Source organism: Perca flavescens, chromosome 14 (assembly GCF_004354835.1).
Source record: "Perca flavescens isolate YP-PL-M2 chromosome 14, PFLA_1.0, whole genome shotgun sequence".
In the NCBI taxonomy this organism is placed as follows: Eukaryota; Metazoa; Chordata; class Actinopteri; order Perciformes; family Percidae; genus Perca; species Perca flavescens.
In genome coordinates, this window is record NC_041344.1 from 28,089,387 (window position 1) to 28,114,965 (window position 25,579).

Here is a 25,579-nt window from a genome sequence, read left to right on the forward strand (position 1 = left end):
TTTATAAATAAACAATGGACAAATAGAGTCTTTAAATGCTTCAGATGTAAAGTTATTCGCAGTCAAGTGACGTAAAAAAAAAATGGCGGTCAGTGTAATGCTAACAAGAGGTGATCGCTTTGTAGCAACAAAATGGCGCCATTGGAGGTTCGCGTTCTGAAGCGAAGCTTACCCCCTTGCTTCTTTCTGCCCCCTGGTTGCGTGCGCAAGCCGTGATGACGTTGCCGAGAAACCCATGTATAGAGTACATTTAGACTTGTGACCTAAGCTTCCCAGAATATGGCTGCCACAGAAAATAAAAATAATGAGTTCAAAGTAAAAGGTTATTTTTTTTTTTTAAACGAAGAAAGAAAAGATAAATAAATAGATTAAATTAAATAGATGACAATTAACACGATTTGTTCAAATATATTGAAAAAAAAAACAACAACCATGAGCATAACCCAAAGCGGTGTTGTAGGTTTAAGTCCCTTCAATCATTCGTGGTGCATCTGTTGGCTCCCTTAGATGAAAAGATAAACAGGGGTTGCAATTATGTAAGGACAAAATGTAATCTGAGAACTGCTGCCCTGGTTAAAAAAAACAATGCAACTGATCTCAGCTGGTATTCTGTCTGTAATGGAGTGGAATGGAAATTTCTACCCCAACCCCAAACTTTTGACCGGGAGTGAGTGAGTGAGTGAGTGAGTGAGTGAGTGAGTGAGTGAGTGAGTGAGTGAGTGTATATATAGTGAAAATGCCGTTCCCCCAGAGCCCAAGGTGACATCTTCAAATTGCTTGTATTGTCCAACAGTCTGAAAAACATAATCTATTGGAGGAGTCTGTAGCTATTTAAAATTCACTGATATAACATAGAACAGCAGCAAAATCTAAGAAGCTACAACTAGAGAATGTTTGGCATTTTGCCCGATTGTTGATTTAGTCCATTAATCAATAAGTCAATTGACAGAAAATTAATCTAGCCTCAACTATTTTGATAACCAATAATTTAGGGATGTCCCAATCAGCTGTGTTGGACCCCAATCCGATTTTTTTAATATTTAATATCTGCCGACGCTGAGAACCGATTCGATTCTTGCATTTGCTCAGATAATAGAGCTGCACACAGGCTTTTTTAAACACCAAAACAGTTGTCTTTAGGATCCCAGGAAACCCCCAACCAAAGAATAAACAGTCTCAAGTTCCCCGCTGGACTACGAAAACTAAACTTAGTGATGCCTCTTGCGCTTAATAGTCAATCTTTGATTTTCTTTTTGTGTTTAAAAAGGTCCTATGACATGCTGCTTTTTGGATGCTTTTATATAGACCTTAGTGGTCCCCTAATACTGTATCTGAAGTCTCTTTTATATAGACCTTAGTGGTCCCCTAATACTGTATCTGAAGTCTCTTTTATATAGACCTTAGTGGTCCCCTAATACTGTATCTGAAGTCTCTTTTATATAGACCTTAGTGGTCGCCTAATACTGTATCTGAAGTCTCTTTTATATAGACCTTAGTGGTCCCCTAATACTGTATCTGAAGTCTCTTTTATATAGACCTTAGTGGTCCCCTAATACTGTATCTGAAGTCTCTTTTATATAGACCTTAGTGGTCCCCTAATACTGTATCTGAAGTCTCTTTCCCGAAATTCAGCCTTGGTGCAGAATTACAGCCACTAGAGCCAGTCCCACAATGAGCTTTCCTTAGTAAGTACCATTTCTGTGTCTGTAGCTATTGAGGAGGAGAGAGGGGGGGCAAGGTGGAGGGTGGGGGTGTGGCCTTGACCAACTGCCATGCTTCACTCGGTTTCAAGCCATGATGTCTCTCTCTCTCATGGGCAGGCCAAATTCTCTGGGCGGGCAAAGCAGAGAAAGGGGAGGTAACCTTCCCCTTTATGACCTCATAAGGAGAACATTCCAGATCGGTCCATCTGAGCTTTCATTTTCTCAAAGGCGGAGCAGGATACCCAGGGCTCGGTTTACACATATCGCCATTTCTAGCCACTGGGGGACCATAGGCAGCCTGGGGGAACTCATATTAATGTTAAAAAACCTCATAAAGTGACATTTTCATGCCATGGGACCTTTAATGTCGGCTCCAGGGAATAACAGCCTGTAAGTGGAGTAATTGGAGAAATCCGCTTCTGTAAAACGGGTGACTAAGAAAGAGACTTTTTTTTACTTGTTGCAAAGGGCTGGCAAGCTACGAAACACTCACACTGGTGAGGTTGGTTTGAAAGTGCCGGCATCCAGGCATTCTGGCGATGTGTCTGTGGGGCAGGGTGTGTGGGATTAAAGGCGGCGTTCACTTCAAGCTGCTGTAAATGATCGGAGTAAACGTAATCGGAGTGAATGCCCATCCCTGATCAGTTAAAAAATGCCAATATTGGTTTCAATCTGATACTGTGATCGGGACATCCTTAGAATAATTTCTTCAGCTCTAATTACCAGAATAGTAATCGTAAAGTGTAAATTATGCTTCTGCTTAAAATCTACGCCTTGGCTACATGCGTTGATACGTGGATATACGGATCCTTTGCCGTAGCATGACGTGTACCTCTTGAAAGATTTAACAACACGTCGCGGAGATGGACGTCGCTCGGCCGTGGCTCAGCCATGGCTTGGTAGCGCTGCAACCCTTTCAACAGACAAGCATGTGAATTTGCATGAACATTACACCTCTGACCCTACATGGCTGAAATATGCCAGAGGCTGCTTTGATTTGTACAAATATAATGATCTTTCACCTCTTATGTACTACAACAACAATATTTCCTTGAAAAGTTCAGCGAACTGAGATTTAGTGTGAGATGATAAAAATACCATTGCATTATTTAATACTAAACAACAATTTATAAGCCAGAGTTTATATCCCTGTACTTTCTTTGAACAAGGACAGCCCTCTGAAGAGATCTCGCTAAAGTCTGAAGAGCCACAAGGCAAACAGACGGTTGCTTTTTCCAATCGGCCTGTCTCGCCGCAGCTCATAAAAAGCTGCCCAGGAGCCCACACAGAGTTGTGTATTTTACATGAAGAGTAACTAGGAAGATGTATTCGAAATTCGGTTGCTTACAGGACCAGATCGTTTGGCCATCAGTTAGAGACTGAGGGCCTGCGGTGGCGCATCGCAGAGACAGCTCATCGGGGACAAGATGTACGATGCTGTACTTGTCTCTGCGGTCTGTTGCATGCCAGTACATCCAGGAGCTAAAAGTTAAATAAGGGGACTCACGGTGTCGCTGCCAGCACGTGGCGCCTGTTGCAACTACAGATGAAAAAAGGATCTATAAAGCCACTCGCTGCCATCTCTGTAACCGTCAGGCGGGCCTGCAGGTTTGCCGACTCTCACAGGAAATCAAGCTCGCCCTTTCACAATTTATTCAAATATTAAAAATCATCATAGGAGAGTTTAATTTGATGAGTGGCAGATATCCAGGAGCCAGCTCCTACAGGAAATGCTAATTGCAAGGCAAATAATCAAAAGCAAAAGAAAAGGCCTCGCATGCAAATCACATCACTCGACATTTGAGGGAGTTTTGCAGAAAGAAATTGAAGTGAATTATGCAGTGTATTATCATGAACGCAATAACAGCCTTGCTGGAGAAAGAATGGCGCACGTGATTACACCTGGGCTCATGGAACTACTTCCTCGGTCATGAAAGAGCCAGCAGCAGGCCTCGCTTCATGTCGGCCGGCGCGTGAATGGACAAGGGAATGGAAGCAGATGCAGCGTTCCGCGCAGAGGTAGCTGCGACGAGCATCTTTTCATATGTGACTAACGCACAAGCTGCAAATGAGAAAAAGAAATCCCTGTGGGGTTTCCATAGCAGAGACAACTCCGCAGTGACACATCCCCTACAACAAAACCCCATCCATCTTCTTATTTCTCGTCACACACGTTTCCTCCAGTCATCTATCACCAAGGGATACACTTCACGTCGTTGCAGCCTGAAAGCAACAGGCATCTGTATACAGATAAAGTGGAAAGTGCATGCGGGGTCGGGCACAGCTGTGGTCTGCAGCTGTAGCTTCAAACTCCAATCAGTGAGGACCGTGTATTGCGGCCAGGTAAATTAAGCACTCAAGAGATTAAACTGCTTGTAGGAATGAAAATGTTGGCAAACAGCCGGCGACCGTGGCAGTGCTGCTTCTCTGTGTGTGTGTGTGTGTGTGTGTGTGTGTGTGTGTGTGTGTGTGTGTGTGTGTGTGTGTGTGTGTGTGTGTGTGTGTGTGTGTGTTCCTGATGATGATTATGCCTTTTGATCAGTCTTAATTATCTCCCATATCCCATCCCTCCGCCAAAATCTAAAAATAGACCCACAAATTGACAGATAGTTGCATGCTACATCAAGCTCACCACCCCGAGAGGATGGATGTGATATTTAGTCCATTTGTCCCCCTCACCCACACATGGCGTCAGTGGAGACAGTTATCTGAAATAAGGCCAAATCGTTCTCCGAGGGAGCTGCTTGTCAGAATTAGAGGTCGACCGATTCATCGGTTTTGCCAATTAATCGGCACTGATAGTTGATTGGTGGAACTATCGTTATCGGCAAAAATCCATGCCGATAGTTTTTCCTGGTTGCGTCCGTTGCTGGAGCGGCTGAGAAGCGCATGCTGTCATTCATTACACAGTACACAGAGCTGAGAAGGCTCTGCTGGCATCATGCGTTACAATAGCGGCCTCTAGAGGCAAAATAAAAACTATCACTGATGCCTCGTGTTTATTTGCGACACGTGTTACTGCGCTCTGCACGGAGAACAAATGCTGTGCGGAGAAGGCTGACATCAGATGCGCGTTTAAAGCATCGACAGCAAAAAGGTTTGTTATATAATTATAAAGTTATTCATTTGTTTAACAGATGCTGCATTAGTAGAGAAAGAACAGCACAACAGTATGTTTGTTTGCTTTCGAGGCTGAGATGACGCTAAAATTAGCAGTAGGCTAACTTACCCTAAGCGGTTAAACACTGACAAAAATGAACGCAAGTCCGATCCAAATCGTCCACGATCCGTCTAGTGGCTGCCGCTGGGGAAATTGAGATGTGTAGAATCGACAGCGCATTCATTTTAAAATCCTCAGCGGAGGAGCATCAACAACTGCCCGAAAGCACGGTAGCATTAGCTATATGGTGGAGCGAGATAGAGAGAGACTGGAGATAGAGAGCGTTACATGGTGGAGAGACACAGAGAGAGACTGAAGAGAGAGAGCGTTATTTGGTGGAGAGACTGGAGAGAGAGAGCGTTATATGGTGGAGAGACATAGAGAGCGACTGGAGAGAGAGAGCGTTATATGGTGGAGAGACATAGAGAGTGAGTGAAGAGAGGGAGCGCCGGCGCTAGAACGAAGCCGTGAATCAGAGAAATAAAACGTGTTTTCGCTGATTCATCTCTAGAAATGCGACTGTAGCAAGCATGTCACTATCACTAACGTTATCCACATTGATATTTACACGCAACAAATGATATATCCAGCTTAAAAAAAGTCTAAAAGTCTGAAGTTAGAACGAATGCATTGTGCAAAGAGTGGTTGCTATGGAGACGATACACAGAGTGTTGAGTTCCGTTGCTCTGATTGGTTGTAGGTCTATCCAATGAATGCAGAGGAATTTTTTTTTTCCTGGTTCGGTTGGAACACGCATAGAACAATTGTTTATTGTTCTATATCTATGGGAACACGCCCCATAATCACAGCCCAATGGAGCGGTTTCAGACTCCCATTCTGACTAGAATCTGAGTAGGACCACATCAGGCTAGATCTAAACCGTTCTACAGAGAAGAATGGCGTCACTGTTTTGAGATTTGGCATACATTTGGGTCTTTTTTGAAGAAATGTAAATAGTTTGTCCTTTTATATGATTTATAATGCTCATTATGTTTATTTTTGCACTGGATGACTCCAAATATGTAGGAGAACTGTTTTAGACAACACACATGCTTGTGTAGCATTGCTGTGGGTGTAATATCAATAAATATGACATTATTATTTTGATTATTGGCAAAAGCGTCTGGACTTTTTTTGAAAAAAATGTATGTATTTTGTCAACTGTTTTATCCAGTACCAATTCTAAATTAGAGACGTTCCGATACAGATACTGGTATCGGCTCCGATACTGCCTAAAACGCTGGTATCGGTATCAGGAAGTACTGGAGTTTATGCACGATCCGATACCACGTAATAAAGCCCTAAAGAAAATCTACGTCAAAGTAGTTTATTTATGTTCTTTTTCCGTTATAACTGACTGTCAAACTGGATAGTAAAAGAAAGTTCTGTAGCATTCATTGTTTGTGTTTGTTAATGTTTCACAAAGAGTTTAACCTGAGCCAGACCGACAACAAAGATAGAAATCATATCACATCCATACAGGGATAGCAGTATACAGTTGTTAAAACATAATAAAATATATGACACACTGGTATCGGATCGGTACTCCGTATCGGCTGATACGCAATTTCAGGTATCGGAATCGGTATCGGGAAGCAAAAAATGGTATCGGGCCATCTCTATTCTAAATACTATCGGTCGATTAATCTGTTATCGGCAAATACGGCCCAACCTAACTATCGGTATCGGTAAAATCCACTATCGGTCGACCTCTAGTCAGAATCCCCAAAAGGAGATTTCAAACGGCAGTGAAGAGAAGCAGCTCTGTGATCGACAGTGTACTGTGATGACCCTGGTGAGGATTTGAAACTTTTGGAAGGGCTTTTCATCCTTTATGTAAGGTCTGGGTAAATGCCTGGCAGGTGGTAGAAAGTCATACCACACTGTTGGATCCTTCAGCATGGTGTCGTAAATGATGGGGAATCATGGAGCAACAGCCTGTCTCACAAAAGGCCTGGTGAAGAGTTTTCAGCTCAGTGGATTCTATTTTTTTTTTTTCTGGAATGGTTTTTTGTTGCAGTGAAGTGTAGTTCAGCCTCAAGGGACTGACTACCCATCAAGATACACCAGTGTTTGGGTAAACTTTAAGCCTCATAATAGGCTGACTGAATTATGGCTTTTATCCCCATTTCTCTCTCTCACTCCGTCACTCTATCACTCTGGATTCAAAGCTGAATAAACACACATTAACTTGTTTGCAGCCAAAGTGAGCTTTAGCATCAATAGCCACCCTAATAAGCAACACACATACACAATGCACTGAGGTCCAACAAAGACGAGGTTGATCCACATTTTTAACCAAATGTCTGATCTTTGGAGGAAATGAAAGACTATTTGGGAGGTAAGTACCTAAACGTGGTAGGACTGCCCCCTCTTAGTCCATTGGTCGACTAGTCTGTCGACTAATGCCGACCTTACACTCAACGACTTTTCAAACGATTTCGCAGACTTATTTCCAATATCGGAATGAAATCACGAGGGTCTTGCTAGAGTTGCTCCAGAGCTCCCACGAAATGCCAATAAGCCAGAGCACGTCTTTCTCCCACCCCGGAATGCTGTGTGGAATATAGCCAGACCTTCCGCCGCAGCGAGGAACGGGAATCTTCTGGAATCTGTGCAACTGAAATGAACCCCGTCCCAGTTTGTTTCTCCATAGGTAATGCATCAGCAGCTAATTAATAGAGATCAGCTCGTTCAAAATGACAACAAACTGAACCTAAAGTTGGCAGTGAATGAGCCAAAAGGAGGGAGAAAAGAAGGAGCCGGTTTATTCCTGAGCCAAGAAAAAGAAAATCATTTGGTTGCTGGAAGTTCACACTTGGGCAGACAGCTGTGGCAGTTATAAATATCTGTATCACAAGCTGGGATCTGTAAGCGTGAAGAGAGCTGAACCGCCATCAACCGGGCTGGGCTTCTAAAAATAGCAGGCAGGCAGCCGACTCTGCCTCTGTCTCCACTGGATTTGATTAGCCCTCCCTCCGCCCACACCCAACAACCGCCCCAACTACTTCCACCACCCCTGAAACTGTGTGTGTGTGTGTGTGTGTGTGTGTGTGTGTGTGTGTGTGTGTGTGTGTGTGTGTGTGTGTGTGTGTGTGTGTGTGTGTGTGTGTGTGTGTGTGTGTCATGTCTTGTCTGCAGGCCAGGTTATTTCTCACTTAACACCACCCCAAGACGCACTCTTCGCAGTGAGGAAAAATGCTTACATCGCCTTTCTGAAGTGTGATCCAATCTTCTTGCAAACATGTTTGAGGTAAATATCTCTGCATATATACAGTGACTTGGGTTTACCGGCAATCTAAAAACAAATAAAACCTTGTTCGAATTATGACACAGCAACTTTGTGTTATCCCACACAAAAAAAGGTGACAACAAAGAACAAAAAATGGGTCCGATTTCCCTGCGTGGACAAAATACCAATGTCGATTCTAACCTTGAGATTTCCCGAAGGGGAGCTACTTAAATCACCATCTTGATAATTTATGATTATACAAAGCTGAACTGATCAATATTTGTATATTAACAACGGATCAAATGACTATGTTTAATGTTAAAGGGGCTGTATACAACATTGAGAACATTAAAGATGCAGTAGGTAAGACTCATAGTTATTGAAACTGATCCTATGTTCCAGTAGAACTACAAGAAACAAAAACTACGTGTCAATCACTGCTCATTCATTCTCCCTTGTGGGGGGGGGAGGTGCTTTAGCGGAAAGGGGGTTGAGACTGAGAAGTTATCGATGTTCAAATTTTTTTGCTAAGTCCTGGATCTTAACAATCCTTCCTACAGCACCTTAAATGTGGCAGCAAACAAATATTAGTTTCTCTGTTCTTTGTTTTGGTAGGCCGTCTGGCCGCGCGTGCAGTGCTAACTGCCACCATTACAGCTCAGCCAGCTCTATGTTTGCTTGTCACGTCAGAGGCAAGAGTCATGTGCAGCCATTCCTGGCCCAGACTCTAGATGTCAATATAACTCTGGTGAGAGCCTTGTGGTGGCAATCCCAGATCGAATTTAGTTCAGTATCACAAATCACAATGTTTTCAACTGTGATACTGTAAACCCAATATACGCTACCTGCCTAGCACCAAAAAGCACACAGGCAAAGTTAGCGATTAACTAGCTAAAAAATGGATTTTTATCAGCACTTTATTTATTTATTTATTTATATATATATATATAAACGGTTATGTCCCTCGGGTTGTGGTGGAGACCAAAACCGAGCTAAAATGACTTTCATTAATCAGGTTGCCAGAGATGCATGTCCATGTCTGCTGCATGTATAAATTGGCAAGTGTCTGATAATAAGTTTACCATAATAATTGTATAAGGTAAAATGTGTCATAAATTGCACTTTGAATTTGTTCTAAAAAAAAAAAAAAAAAAAAAGTGTCTGCATCTTTGTCAATCAGATCATGGGTTTTTATCTGGAGGTATTCAGCGTTCTTATAAATTCTCCAAATCAGATATTCACTAACCGGGCTGTGTGAAATGGTTTAAATCTTACTTGTTTTGTCCAACCAACAAATTTAAAGCTCAATGTGCAATCAACAGGAAAAAAAGCAGAAAATCTGTCAAACTATTCCTCAATTTTCAACTATGACCAACCGAAAGGCCTGAATGTCTCTGAAACCCACTTTGATAGCCACTGTCAAAGCTATTACTGCACTGTCCACTGCAGTAATATCTTACCAATGACCACCTGAAAATTGGACTATTTCATTTCATATTTGGCTGAGTTCAGAGGTGCACATCACATAGAAAATTGGTCACTCTAAAACGGCTGACGCTGGCAGGAGGAGGCCCAGTAACGGCTTTGTCTCTCTCCAGCCTCAGAGGAACACATGCATCTGCGTTTGAACAGCAATCTCTATATTGCAATAACATGGCATTATGAAGAGGGAAGAAAAATTGCACCGGATGCAGCTTTGCAGCACCCTGGACATTTGGCGTTTTGAAGATAATCGCAGGCCATGTCTGAGGGGCCTGCCTATTCCAGTATCATAGCTCCACTTAAAATGCCCTTAATGCCATCTGTCCAGTGGAGATTCACAGGAAGGCTAAGTGAGTGACCAGGCCTGCACACCGGCCAGCATTAAAGTAGCTCATGGCCAATCCCAGGTGGGATTACTGTATGCACTTCTTTTCTATTAACTCCCAGCCCGTCACCAGAGATTTATAGTAACAAACTACTTCACTACCGTACTTAATTACTAAAAGGCTGTATCTGTACTCTACTGGAGTATTACTTCTACCACTTTTACTTGAGTACATATTTTCGATGAGTTTAACATTTTTACTCAGATACATTTTTTATGTGCTGCATCGTTACTCTTTACAACCAATCACCGTGAATTTGGTACGACTCGCAATATTGACCAATCACCGCAACTTTTCTGCAAATTTGACCAATGACCGGAGTTTCCCTAGACTTCAACCAATCCCAGCAGTCCCACGTGCCAGACTTTGTATCAGTATGTGACTCTGAGAGCCAAGGACCAAGCGGGAGTGAATTCATTTCCTCGTTTGTGATGTGAAGACGAGAAATGTGTGACTCAAACATCTCACATTTACCAACAGTACAGCGAAAGACCGTGCGAAAGATTTCGGACCGTCCTGCCAACGCATATACATTTTAACATCAATGTACACTGAAAGCTGCTGCTGTTTCAATCCTGTCGGCTCTCTGCAGTGGGCGGGGCTGCAGCTCAGTTCCCCCCTGCGACTGACACGCACACACACACAAACGCACACAATCACACACGGTGGATGCAGGAAACGGAGATGAGACGTACAGGATGACCTAAATTGAAGACAGCTGCGCTCGTTATTTATTAAGTGCAATGATAAGTTAAAGTCCAATAAGTACTTTATGAAACCGTATGAGTGTGTGTGTGCGTGTGTGTGTGTGGCCAGGATGGGAAATTAACCAACAATGTAAAGATCAACAAGCCACTGACACATATGTTCAAATTTAATTCATTCAATAAATTATTATTGTTTCGTCTTAAATCCACCAGCCATTTTCATATTATACCAACATTTGCAGCACGCTGAGCCTTTTTGGTAAGGTTACTAGGAAAACTCAATTTTATTCTCCCCAAAAAGAGTTTCCTTTTTAAAGAAGTATACAAAAAAAATGTAAATAATATTAACAATATGATATTCTAACTTTTGACTGCTTTCTTTAATAACTACATAACACAATACTTTTACTTTTAGTTCTTGAGTAGTACATTTTAAAATAAACTACTTGCAATACTTAAGTACAAAAAATGTTGAATACTTTAGTACTTCCACTTAAGTGTGGTGCTTAAGGAGCACTTCAACTTCTACTCAAGTCACTTTTTTGATGGAGCACTTGTACTTTTACTCAAGTCTGGGTCTCTAGTACTCATGTCTAGGACTGGGTATCGAATTCAATACTTGTTAGGCACTGACAGAATTGCCTCCTTAATATCGGAAAATTTAATTTCAATACCCAATTTCAATACCTAAGGCGTAAATCTCATCAGTGTCAGTGAGCCAATAAGTATGCAGCATGCTTCTACCAAGATCTAATTATGTTTGTGATTGGCTGTCTAACGTTACACATCGTAGAGACACGCGGGAAAAAAACTCTACGTTGTGCACACAGTTGGCTCACGTAGTAGGAGCTGAATAAATACATTAAAAGATTTGTGTCGTAACGTGTAGTGTTGTAAATTATTTTTTGTTTAATAGAATTGGTATCAAAAAAAGTATTGTTTAAAAACTGGTACCAAAGTCACGGTATTGGTATCGCACATTTTTGACCAATACCGAGCCCTACTCATGTCACCCCCTCACATACAGTACATCCCCAGCAGACCGTCGGCATCTGCTGCGGTTTCAGTCACTTGCACAGATACTTCAATGGGTACGATCACGGCGGAACTTTGTGCACGGCACTATTTGCAGACAACGATCGAACTGTAACAGAGCTTGAAGAGGTAATGTGCTCTCAGTGAGGACTGGCAGCTGGAATGAGAGACATAAAGCCGTGGTGATGAGGTGAGACGAGTAATTGACAGTGTAACCAAGTTGTGGAAGTGCTCTTACTCTTCTATGTCAAGTCATTGAAAAATGTGTCAATAAATCGGCAAAACCAGCACGTCTGAGCGGCCAGACCTCCATCACCTAGGGTGGATCCATCCCACCCTGACAGCATGCACATATTTCAAGCCCATAGGCGTTCACGATTTTGGTGGGAGGATTGAAAAACGGGTGCTGAGATTTAGCGCGGAAAGGTCAGTGAGGAAAAACATGTTGACTCCTCCTGTGCTGATTACAGATCAGTCATGATTGATTGCACTTAGTCATAGCCTGCAGGCTCAAGTATACATGTCAGTTAGGGCTGCACAATTAATCGCAATTTTATCGACATTGCAATTTGGACCAGTGCAATATGCAAATCACAGGGGGGCGCTATATTTGTTAAAGGCAAAATGTGTCAAACCATTCTGAATTAAGTATTGTGGTGCTGCAGAGACCTCCTGGGCCTACAAATCGTATCCCACAGACTAAAGAAAAAAATCTGTTTGCTACAGATCCTTGCAAAAATCACACTATAAATCATTTTAAATTTGAATATGTTTCAATGAAAATGAGAATAATAATACACAAATGATCATTCCCTTCAATATCCTGAATCATATCGCAATTGTAATTGTAGTCTAATCGCAATTAGACATTTTCCTCATATGGTGCAGCCCTAACGTCAGTGCCAAAATAGTCCGGAGATACTCACAGATCACATATACAAAACATGGGGGAAAAACTATATTATTAAAAAAATAGTATGTCGAAACTCAAGCCTGAGCAATAATATTGGCCAGATTTGGTTTAGGTGGTAAAAAAAAAAAAATGGCCAAAGTCACACTTGATTGGCCCACGTAAGAGTTAGATATTCAGGAAACACCCTGCTTTACTGCCAGCCAGTTTGGCAAGATGTTTTTCCAATTTCCTGTGCATCTGTCCATCCATCCTCCCGGCCAAAATCAGCTACTATGCATCCCCCCTTATTCTATCATGCACACACACAAATCATGATCCACATAAAACTAGTGGCATGCTAATGATATGCAGAAAGCACTCTAAAATATGCAGATACAACTCTCAAAAAGGTAGCAATAATGGGGATAACAAAGTTCACAGCAATGTCTTCAGGCAACATATCAGCACTTCCTGTTACACATTCAATCAGGAAAATCAGCTTGTTAGAGAGCGGTCTAGAGATGAAGGTAATTCCGCCATAAATGTGGGTCTACCAACACAGAGGGGGAAAGACACAGACAGGTAAGATAATGAAGAAATATGGAAGTGTCTCTCTGCTCTCGCTGAACTCAACCTGAATGTGGAGACAGTGGTGAGGATACTAGAAGCTGTGCTGCTAATGGGAGGGAAGCTATGGTCAGAGCACTAGCAGCTCTCCTGCTGAGAAGCTGCACAGGAGGACAGGCTTGGATCCGTCTTGGCTGTCTGAGAGGAAAATACTCCTGGCTCTACAAGACCCATGTTGGGAAGGCGATATGCGCAAGTAAATAAAAATGATCACTGGGAAATAAAAAATGGTTAGACTTGTAGAATGAGACTCAACTAGGGCTGCAACTAACAATATTTATATATAACTTTGATTTTTTTGCCTTTAAAAAAGGAGAATTCCAGTCAATTTCAACACGTAGCTACGTTGTTTGTGGTCACGTAGTGCTGTCAGTAGCGAGAAAACCGGAAAAAATCGGTGTTGCCTACACCAAGTTATGCTACTGCTAGCTTTTGCACCCAGGCGGCTGAAACGGGACAGGATTTAAAACGTGCTTTTAGCCTCTTAATATGTTCAAGATGTCATTACAAGTGCCTACCCATGTGAACTGATTCCTTCAGAGGGAACACAGTGAATATGGCTGTAGTAAATGTGAAAGAAATGCATAAAAGTTATGCTAATTGATACCTCTGTTCATTCCGGTGAGGCGGTGGTGAGAAGGCAAGACGAGTGCTTAAAAAGCGATACAAAAATATTTTCAAATAAAAGTAAGTGTTGTGGTACAACTAGCAGGAGACAAGTTATAATTGAGGTGAGTTTGGAGACACTACCTTATTTAAAAATTCAATTAATAAATATTTTTTGTTGCATCTCTTTTCGGTATTGTAGACGGTACCTAAGCACTCGTCTTGCAGTCTCAACGCCGGAACTAAACAGAAGTGCACAATTCAGGTGGAGGTGCACAATTAATTACCACAACTGTTATGCATTTCTTTCACATCTACTGCAGCCATATTCACTGTGTTCCCTCTGAAGGAATCAGTTCACATGGGTAGGCACTTGTAATGACATCTCGAACATGTTAAGAGGCTAAAAGCACGTTTAAAACCTGCCCCGTTCTGGCCGCCTGGGTGCGAAAGCTAGCAGTAGCCTAACTCGGTGTAGGCAACACCGATTATTTTCGGGGGGTTTTCGTGACAACATAGCTACGTGTTGAAATCAACCAGAATTCTCCTTTATAGTACTGCTGTCTGAGCTCTTCGATTCATGGGTTAAATAAATTACTCTACCACACACACACACAAATAAAAAATCTGTATGAATAAAGTGCCAAATTAAAGCTGCGCTGTATCATTTCATGACTAGGGACCGAAGAATACCTCATCATATCAGTTGAAAACTTTTTCCATGTTATTATTTTCTCTATGGAGAAACATCATCAAACTCATTTTATTGCATAACTTTGCGTGGGTTTACGTCGTACAACGTCGTACATGCCCACCCCTTCTACATCGACCGGCGTCAAGTGGTTGCTGGGTGCAGTGGGTTTGAGTCAAACTGCTGAAAACAATACAGCCCATAATGACGATGAGTCATGCAGCTGGAAACCCAGAATACATTTACTACAGCATACAGGCAAATAAGTGCACAGGCTTTTGTTGAGCACACAGTGAAAGGAATCACCCTGGTGCCTACTGTATGTCCAACAGCAAATCTACAAAAATGAAAGGAAAAGGAGCTCATGTCCTCACAACCTGCTTCTAAGCGCACAGGACAAGAGTCCTGTTGTAATTGGCTTCACTCTAACCATGGTTCCAACACCATATATTCTGCTATGAAAGTCAGAGCTGCCTGTCAAACCCTGCCTCTAATAAGCCTGACCAATGATTAAAATGCCCAGCTTGCCTTGGATCTTCTTCCCCTTACTGCAAAGGTATTGGATAACTAACGGGTTATGCAATAAACCCAAAGGGGAGAGAATTGTGCTTTTTAACTGAAGTGTTGCTGTGCAGCATGAGGAGGAATTGTAGTCACTTTCAGTAGGTAGGTAAACTTATACTTTAGCCCATAAATACGTCACACACAGACAATTAGTGGAATTTGTTCTTCACAGTGGTCAGAATCTCTGATATCCATCGAGGATCAGCGCTCATAGTTCTGAAATGTATACAAAAAGGGCCTCCTAACTCAAGATCAGTTTTTCTCAAGTATTAACAGTAGTCCAAGGGATTTCTGTCTGTACAGTGCGCACACAAACTGGCAATCAATTCTACCTTGAACCGTAAACTTAAGCCTGGCATCTTGCACTTGACAGGAGTGAATAGATGGGCTCAATAGGGACCGTTTCAAAAGTGCATGCCAAAAAGGCCAAGCGCTCTTCAGATTTTGTGTTCTCACTTTAAACTGTATTTTCATCTAGGCCTCCTTCCATCATACACAACCACACATTTTTAAAGTCCTCCTCCAGACACGTTATAAAGTATGTAAATAAAAAAAATAAAAACATTTTTAAAAAACATGGCTGGAAGCACATCTACTCTTTCTCCCTTTCTGATAAATTCAAGATCCGGTATAACCATTGTAAATTGGTTACATGTTTTTCTGGTCCACAATTTCATTATTTCTCCATTGTATGATTAGTCCAACACGTTTGCTCTTTCTGGAAAACATGAACAAGTACCATCCTTGTGTATTCTCTCTCCCGTTAGTCATCATCCTGTCAAACTTTTTCCAAAGAAAGTCAGAAAAAGTTGACTTTGTTTGTAACACATCTGAACATTAAACATCAATGTTGTTTTCTCTCCTGATGATTCACGGAGAGGGGAGAAAGGGGGTTCCGCTGGTTTTTAAATGACGCCAACTCATTTGCAGGTCGCCGTGGCCATTGTGCTTCAGGTGACCCTCAGCGGGCCGCCTGTTTCCACCCCTCCGACATCCACGAGTCCTCAACAAAACCCTCTCCCCTGCTGATCAGCTCAATCTACTGCATGCACTGCCAGTCTTCATCTCGCCTTTTTTTTCCTTCCCTGTCACACTGTCTATTTTCCCCCGTAGCACTTTTTGCAGTCTCACAAAAAGACCCAGTAAATTGTGTTTCTCTCTCATTCCTATGCCTACGTTGGAGCTCTGAGTCCTCATTCAAAGAGCAAAGTGCATCTGCAGCCAAGGTGAGACAACCAGCCAAATAAACTCGGTGTTTCTTTTCATAGCAGAAGCAGTAGTTTGGTGGAAAATAAAGCTATAGTTCAGTATAGTACAGTGTGCAGTGTGAAGAGAGCGAAAGTGAAGGGGTTAAACAATCCCGACATGACATACTCATTATCTGCAGAAAAAGGAGCAGTAAGACTGCACCAAGGTGAAAATGCATTTCCCCCCAAATGATGCTACAAGCCAGGAAACAAAAGGGGGAATCAATGACTAAGCATAACAACAGGGCTATGCACTTTACACAGGCTATTGTTCATTCACCTTAATATGGCTGTACTCTGCCTTGCCGGACTCACTGCTGGCGGTCTTGTTCTCGGGCCTGGGTTTGAGGACTTGGCGGAGCGGACTGGAGATTGGCAGGCCTGTCACACTGATCCCATCTGAAAAGACATCACGGTATCACACAGTCAGCAAAACGACTACAGAGACGAGGCTTTCATTAAACATCGGCTAGCAGAGCATCCAACGCTCTTACACTGTTGGACATCAACAGTTTTAACAGGAAATATTCTGTGATGAATTGTTTTAATTACTTTTTTTTTTTATGTACTTACTTTCCCTCATCCATCTCTTATCAGCGAGTGATTTCCTACATTTCCCAGAAGGGCCATGTTCCTCACAATTACTTGACCATCGTAAGGAAACAGGCCCAGACTTGATGCTTTTGATCAAGGGTACTAGGAGTATATTATTGCTATACTTTATATCTATCATGTTGTTATTCAAAAATGGATTGCCTGTAGTGTTCACATGTTTTAAATATGTATTGTTGGATCTTTCTTTTCAGTTATCTATGGCTATAATATTGACCATTCGCAAGTCCCCGCCCCTAAACAGCGATTGTCCAATCAATGCTTTGCCATCGTAACTCAGCACGGGAGGCTTTGGATTTTTCAAGGGTGGTGTTTGTTCAGCCTTTACAGAAACACAAGAGCAAAAGCGTAAGGAATGGATTAAACTGGGTTTGCCTGCTCAAATGTATGCTGTGCCAATGTTAGCCTGGCTAACTACCTGTACATGTTGTTCATATTACATAGCCATATTTATTCTGCTCTTATAACACTGCAATAGATTTCTTGTCCTGCCTATGTACCACCTGTCTATACTTGAATATCACATTGCGCTTTTCTGCTTTTTTTTGCACTTCTGGTTGGACGCAAACTGCATTTCGTTGTCTTTGTACTTGTACTCTGCACAATGACAGTAAAGTTGAATCTAATACCTACAGTAGTAGCCTAGTGTTTGTTTGTTTTTTTCCAAAGGCAAGGGACATTACCTTCTTACATTCTAAGGTGGGGTAGCTGGCGGTGAGTTTGTTGCTCATTTTCAAATCCTTTCCTCTTGTCAAAGTAATTCATACCATTTTAAAATAGAAACAATAAAAGAAGTAATCTCACCACTGTGAAAGTAGCCATCAAGTGCACACTCAAGACCCTTTTACGGATTTCTTGTTTTAAAAGCTAGAGACAACCAACTCCTGACTAGCTAGATATATTTTGTTTAAAAAAAAAAAAAAGCCGTTGGCTAGAAATGAGAGGCCTGCTTTTGTTTAGGTCTGTGTAAAATTGTGCGTGATAACTTATTATCATCACCATTATCATTGTAAACTGCATTTGTGATGAGCCAGGTAAAAGCATAGCAACAGTAAGGGGGGTGGGGCTTAACAGTTGATTGCAAGATTATTAGGTACACTTATATCAGTGTACTTTATCTAAGTATACTCTTTGTCCTGTTAGATTGCAAATGTCACTCATGATACAGTAACTGCGCTTAAAGTTGTTTTAAATATTTTAAAACGATAGAGAATCTGAGGTCACTGGGTGCATTTATAGTGCTGCTTTAAGCATGTGAAGAATAAATGAATGGTTTTAGATTTGTGACCTTGAGAGCAGCAGTGCGGACACAGTCGCAGCTGCACTATCAGCAGCTGCATAAGGCACCGCCACAGGGGCTGCTGCTTTCAGCCCACTCAGACAATACTCAAAAATGACGCCCAGAGCCCACACTCTGACGTCAAAGGAATCATATCGCTCTCTGACGTCAGTGGAATCCAAAGCCCTGCAATTTCCCCCAAAGAGAGGGGAGATTACTGTCCTTTGCAGCAGCTTAGGCACGATAGACAGACAGACATATTCACAGACTATCAAACCATAACGATGTAATATTGGTAAAAACATTTTTTTTTTTTTAAAGAACCAACAGGAGGAGCTTTTTTGTTAAAAGATACAAGTCAGCGCAACAGAGTAGCGTGTATGAAATTAATATGTTGTACTGATGTGAAAAATGTGGAGTATGCTCAATTTAGCATGCCAACATTGAGTTTGTATTCACAGCAAGCAGCAGGAGCAGCAAGTTAATACGGCAAACTGGACCAGCTCAGAAACCAGGGAGACTTCTTAGTGAAATAATAAAACAAAGAGGGAGAATTATAAATAAATGTGTGTCTCCAATAATAGCCAAAATAAAAAGGAGAGAATAGGCTTTACGCAATTTCTTATATTGTATCCCAGCTATTTCTTTATAGTGCTATCAGCCAGGAACAAAGCCCCAGAACGTCAAATGTATATAGAGCAAAAACTGATTGTCTTCTTGCATCTTTTTCTATTTAAAAACAGTCCGCTTAAATACATGGATGCTTCAGGCTCTGCCTACCTCTGCATGTGTCTGCAGTCTCAAATCTCAAATAAAGGCGTGGGTCTCGTAGGGAATTTAGTCTAAAATAAGGCCCTAAGGCCTGTCAAATCTGACTCCAATTTATTAATTCCCACGCCTTCTTACATCGGACTTAAGTTTACTAGAACTCAAGGATCGATATGAGACGAAGAGTTCAGTTAAAGTGATGGTTCGGAGTAATTTCACCCTAGGGTCCTTTGCACCGTGACCTCGAGCCAAACAACCCCCCCAGAAGCTTTTTTCACCTGGGTCGTGCAAATGGACAATGATGGTTGACTGGCATCACGATGGAGAGCCACCGTCGTGATGCCACGCCGCCCACCCTGTCAGACAAACGCTACCTGGACTAGTAAGGTATCAGCACGCGGTAACCATGCTCTGCGCCTCGGCTTGGACACAGCTGTCTCGAGCGAGAGAGAAAAAAGCGTTAACGTGGAACGCTATCACACTTTCCTTTATCCCCTCATTGGACTAACTTTGTGGATACTACTGTGTGCGTGCATCAATAAGTAAGTCTGATGACGATGTTATGTAGGATTTATGAATGTACGTTAGCAACAGTAGGCTAATTCACGAGGGTGCTATTTTATGTGTGAGCTAATACTGCACATCTGTTCATGTGCAGTTAGGTTTCTGTTTATTGAATGCGTTATTCAGTGCTAATATAACCGAGAATGTAGTTAAACCCAGTAATGGTATATTAGGTTATTACTTACGCTCTGTTAAAGGCAAACGTTTGCTGTCGTTAAGCACATCACATCTGATTGAGTCTAGACTTTACGGCACTGTAGTTAAGTGAAAGTAGGTCAAGTTGTTATTTACTGCCCCTACCAGCGCCAGCATTTAATACTGTCTATTTACAGAGGGCATTTAAATGTATGTCAGATTGTTTCTATGTTAATTGTTAGCCCATAGTAGTAGAAACAAATATTTATGTAAAAAAGCCCCCCCCCCCACGACAATGACTATATCATCGTCCATCACAACGTTTTATTGTAAACATCGTCAACTGCCAATTTATGGGACATCGCCCAACCCTATTAGCGTTATCAGCTGAATAGCTTAGCGCAGGGACTAATGGATCCAGGTTTGTATCTCGTAAGTTACCCCACTATTAATGCCCGAAATGATACCAAACTTCTACACTAGTACAAATAGGTTATGCATTCTATGGATTGTAAAGTTTGTAAGTACACCAGAAGTTTATGGCTTCTGCTCGCTGCTGCTGCTGCTGCTACCTGCAGTTAGACGAGTGCTTAGGGACGTCTACAAATTACAACACCGAAAAGAGATACAACAAAAATATTTATTAATTTTACCTTATTTAATCATTCAATTAATAAATATTTTTGTTGTATCTCTTCTCGGTGTTGTAATTTGTAGACGTCCCTAAGCGCTCTTACTGCCGGTAACAGCAGCAGCAGCAACAGCAGAGAGCAGAAGCCAACAGGCAAGTGTTATTTACATAAACTTCTGGTGTACTTACAAACTTTTCAATCCATCGTTTTTATTATGCATAACCTATTTGTACTAGTGTAGAAGTTTGGTATCATTTCGGGCATTATTAGTGGGGTAACTTACGAGATACAAACCTGGATCCGTTAGCCCCTGCGCTAAGCTATTCAGCTGATAACGCTAACTCTCCCAGGTGAAAAAAGCTTCTGGGGGGGCTGTTTGGCTCGAGGTCATGGTGCAAAGGACCCTAGGGTGAAATTACTCCAAACCATCACTTTAAGCAAAGTTTACTGATGTCTAGCATTTAAGTTAAAACACACGTGTGGGTACACAAACAAGATCCTAAGTTTCCCTGACCACAGACAAAAATATACGGGGTTCAGGTCCACTCAAGTCTCTCTCAAACTTGTGGACCTCTTCTGACCATATTCCTAATTTTTTTTTATCTTCTTCCTTGATGGCTTCATCATTTGTCTCTGGGCAGATTTCTTCAGTTCTCTCACACACACAAACTGACCCAAGAGCCACGCCCCCCCCTGCCGTTCCACCTCTCCGTCTGGTACAGAAAAACAGTTCCTAACGTTCCTGAACTATGAAGTAATCAAAGCTTAAGGTAATTAAAGCTGAAGCTAACTATCTGTGTGTCCCGAGTCTATACATTATACAGGGATCAGCCGTTCTCTGCTCTACTCACTTTTTTGGTACCAGTACTTCCACTGCGATAGTACCCCCCTCAAGTGTAGGCAGGATTCTCAGTTGATCGTCATAGCGACGCCACGTGAAATTTCTGTGACATCATCTATAACGCGACAGTCACGGACTCCTTTCAGTGGCAACCAGACAGAGGAACGTCTGCCATGTATTACTTGTACAGTATAGTGTACGTAGTTAACGCTGTAGTTTTGAAGGCTGCCATTTGTTTAAATGTGGGTCGAGTGACTAAAAAAAAATATTACAGTCGCAATTGACGATAGCTTGGCTTTTTAAAAATATTGCAGGTTTGTGCAGGATGTCCCGTATCGCGCAGGTAAACAATTCTCTCTGACCAATCAGCAGTCTGCAGTGTTTTAACTCCATCTTCTAGTATCGGCTGAGGTGGTACCAATTAAAGGTACCGGGTACTATCCAAAACGTTTGCTAATGGAACACCAAAAAAAGGCGGCACCACACCATGCAGTGGAGAAACAGCATAAGGGGCTGGCCATTGGAAACCAACGTTGTCCTGTGTTCTTGCCATCCTAACCTATCTCATATACACATAGGTCATGTGTGATAAAATTGTGACTAAATACAAGGAATTTCAAAATAAATTTGGGGTCCAGTTTTGCTCAAGGACTCGTTGGCATGTGAGGAGAAGCTGGGGATCGATCGAAGAAAAACAAAAGCAGGCTTTGGTTAAGCTTTTTCAATTGGCACTTACGAATGATTCCGTGCCGGCAACTGTATTCTGTGTTCATTTCATGCCGAATAGCGTCGGTTGGTTGGTCGGTTAGGTGGTCACAAAAATCACAATGGTGTGACCTTCGTCTTTGACACGGTCAGAATTTTGGCACAGCCCTTCCTTGGTAAGCCGGTTTTGGTAGACATGTCTCACAGTATGATCTAGAGCCAGTGTTTGCTTGGATTTCACAACGTTTAACTCGGAGTGGCAGAAAGGGAAAGTACCAAAAATACAGACCAACGCTTTTAGACTTCATGAACTGCATCCTGCATCCTACACATCCTACACAGCATCCGACTCGTCGCGTGCTGTGGCATAGACGGTGTGTGAGTAATGGGTGTCATGATTAACGATGGCATTGCTCACAATCATTCCCTGCTTTATACCCTCTTTCCAATCAGTATATCTGTCTAGTTCTCCGTCTCGGGGACAATTTGGTAAACTCAGCGTTTCTGTCAGTGGTCACCTCCATGCCTGGCTTTTGAAAAAGGACTGCTAAGACCGGGAGTGTCTCTTCTGGAATAATTGGAACATTATAAGCACAGGTGTGAACGTTGACAGGAAACTGTGGATCTCTGCGGTATCAGTTGCGCTCACATTTACGTGCCTTTTTCCTGGAAGACACATCTATCTAGTAAATAAGGAAAATAAGGCTTGTTACAGTGTAAACAATAAAAACCCTTTTCAATATCCTGTTCAAGGGAGATGATTATGACAGTGGAAATTACATATAAAAACACCAAACACTGCTTCACCTGAGCCTTATTTAACATGCACTATATCCACTGAAGACTGACAAATATGTGTTTCTTTCAACTGTAAGTAAAACTCCCTTTGACACATGCTGTAGCCTTGTGTTATTTCTGGACATCAAATAAACCATTAATCCAATTCAAACAATGACAAAACAAGATACTACAGCGCCTCATTCAAAACCCCATTTTTATTCTGAGCTGACACGGAACACTGAGACTGTAAGAACACCATTACGCTTCTATCAGTCTGAGAGAGAGAGAGAGAGAGAGAGAGAGAGAGAGAGAGAGAGAGAGAGAGAGAGAGAGAGAGAGAGGAATGGGTCTATGTGATGAGCAGAAATCCGTCAGGTAATATACAAAGATCTGAACAAAGTGTTACCATTATAGGAAGCCATTCCAGTCGGTCTGGACGCTCCATTAAAGTCATCTTCAAACACCTGCTTTAAACAAAAGTCTGGCACGCAGAGATGACAATACAACCGCTATCAATGTTCTACTGTAGCCTTTTGCATTTAACAACTACCAACGGGTTGTCCCCCTTGACTTGAATAACATGCAAGTCTCAGAACTTTCACACATTGTCTGAACCATATCGGGGTAAGCAGTCGCCGTCGTGCCGTTGGGGAGCTGTCCGGCTGAGAGATCACCCGTCAAACCGTGTGCTCGGTACAGCTGTCTTTTTTTTCTTTGATGTTCTGATAATGATGTTGTGATAATTAGGTTTACTTAGGTTTCTGCGTGGCAGGTGGCACTTTTATCTTTGTCTGTTTAGCCATGGTGACTGTCACTGACTGTTCATCCTAACTGCTCAATTCTCCTATTTATTTCCAACAAACAGGGAAACTGGAAGTGGAAGAACACCACTTCCTTTGCATTTAAAGAAGGGTATTATTTCAAATTACTATTGCGAATGAAACAGGAATTTCTAGTGTCTATAAAAAAAATAAAAAAATACATTTGTGACACCTAACTTGGAGAAATAAACATGAAGGGATACAATCCAGATGTGATTTAGTACACTTTTGTCAACACATATATATTATTCTTTGATATCCGATTGCTTTCCAGTCCGCCAAAAAACGCACAAAAGGGACTGAGTGCCAGTTCTTAAAGCTATAGTGCGTAGTTTCTGTCCCCCATTAAGAATTCTAAGTAATAACAACAACACTGTCGGCGCGTCCACACGATACAAGCCTTCCGGGATCGCGCACAGCCCCCACCTCTCCTCCACGCAGTTGCTAATAGCCAAGGAGGACACGGAGGATTAAAAAACCATGATGGACTCTTCAGAAGAGGTCATTATCTTCACTCGGATTTCTGCGCACGAAAGCCGTTGGACGCCACAATCTTCTGAACATAGCCATACTGACTAATAGACTTAATTAGTTTTGTAGCAACTCATTTGGCAATGGCTTGAATGTAACGGACGTTTATTAATATCAAAAAGTTACGCACTAAAGCTTTAATACTGAGTAAACATATTTTGGCCAGTACCAGAAATAGAGCATTTTTCCTTCTGGAAAATACTCCCAATATTTAGAACAGCGAATATTGAGCATTTTATGATATAGCTATAGGTTGAAATACAACATTATTGATGACAGAGAGAAGTGAAACAGAAATCTAATATGAACACGTCACAGGTTATTTCTTTAAAAAGTGTTCTTGGGAGTTAAGCCTGCTGGTGTTGCAAGTAACTTTGTCATTGATGAAGACATTTACTGGGGTATCAGAAGTTGTCTTGAAAGACAACATTAAAGTAGTCATTAGGTACAATGCTCACACCATTTAATGCGATAAAGCTCGCTAATCAAGGTCCATTAGTCCTGAGTGATGACATCACTCCCTTTTTGATCCGGAGTTATGGTGTCGTGGTCTCGAGCCGGAGACCACGACAAAGTGAGGGACAAACTCGTCTGAGGATAAATCAATAAGGCTCGGCCTGTATTCAATGTTCCCTATGCACGGTTTCCTGTGGCCTTGTTGGCTTTGCCCCTTCTACCTCGGCTCAAACACAAAGGACATCGAGTACAGTACTGCCAGCCTACAAAACAGTTACGGCTGATGGACTGACTTTCTCCACAACGTGCATAAAAATACAGGCTGGCCAATAAATAGCACATAATTAGTGAAAGATTCCACAGATGATATGGAATATCACTCTCAACATTCTGACAAACTGTGAATCAAACTAATTCCAACCTTCAGTACGGCATGACAAACAGTCAAATCTAAACCTTGGTCATGTGAGGGCTGCTAGACATCTGTACTTACAGTTATATTTAATATAAAGAGGCGCTGATATTAACACAATGTACCAGCAGCATACGCATCAAAGAGACTCCGACACACACTACACAAGCTGTGAGCTATCATTTACCCCCAGGCTGTGGAGCTGGAAAAACAGAAGGCGTCAAGGAGGAAAAGAGAGCCAGAAAAAGAGCGCGTACGAAGATATTTTCACCTGGGCAGAGAGGAGAACTTCATTCATATGCATCCACATTCATCCACGTATTCACAATCATGGTCACATTTCCCATGATTGGGTGGGAGCAGCGGATGTTATTAGAGTTTTTTCCATTATGACTATTTTCATTTAGTACTGATTGTATTGACCTACCCGGTGCTACCAAGAACAATGAATATTTATATTGCCAACAGATTTCAATTAAATACGTGTGAAACAAAGGGTCAAAACTGTAAAGTTTTTAAGTGTAGCATTTTCAAAATGAAATAACCTATTCAAATTTGATTGGTTGTCATAATTGCTGTTGTAGGTACAACCGGAGCTCCACAGATGAATCCATTCATCGTGCGACTTAAACTGAACTTTTACTGTTGCACCGCTCCTCGAGTCACTTCCTGTGGGGTCGTCCAGATTATAACGCATCAAGGAGCCATTTT

The 25,579-nt window shown here is 41.9% G+C and overlaps 1 protein-coding gene across 2 annotated transcripts in view; it reads right to left on the bottom strand.

Moving 5' to 3' along the window:
- Window positions 1-25,579, bottom strand: part of trappc9 (trafficking protein particle complex subunit 9) — a 270,852-nt gene that overhangs the window by 162,721 nt on the left and 82,552 nt on the right. For both annotated transcript variants that reach the window (XM_028597569.1, XM_028597568.1), the window contains one exon: window positions 16,613-16,731. In XM_028597569.1, coding sequence (XP_028453370.1) covers window positions 16,613-16,731 — 119 coding nt within the window. The remainder of the gene's footprint in view (window positions 1-16,612; window positions 16,732-25,579) is intronic.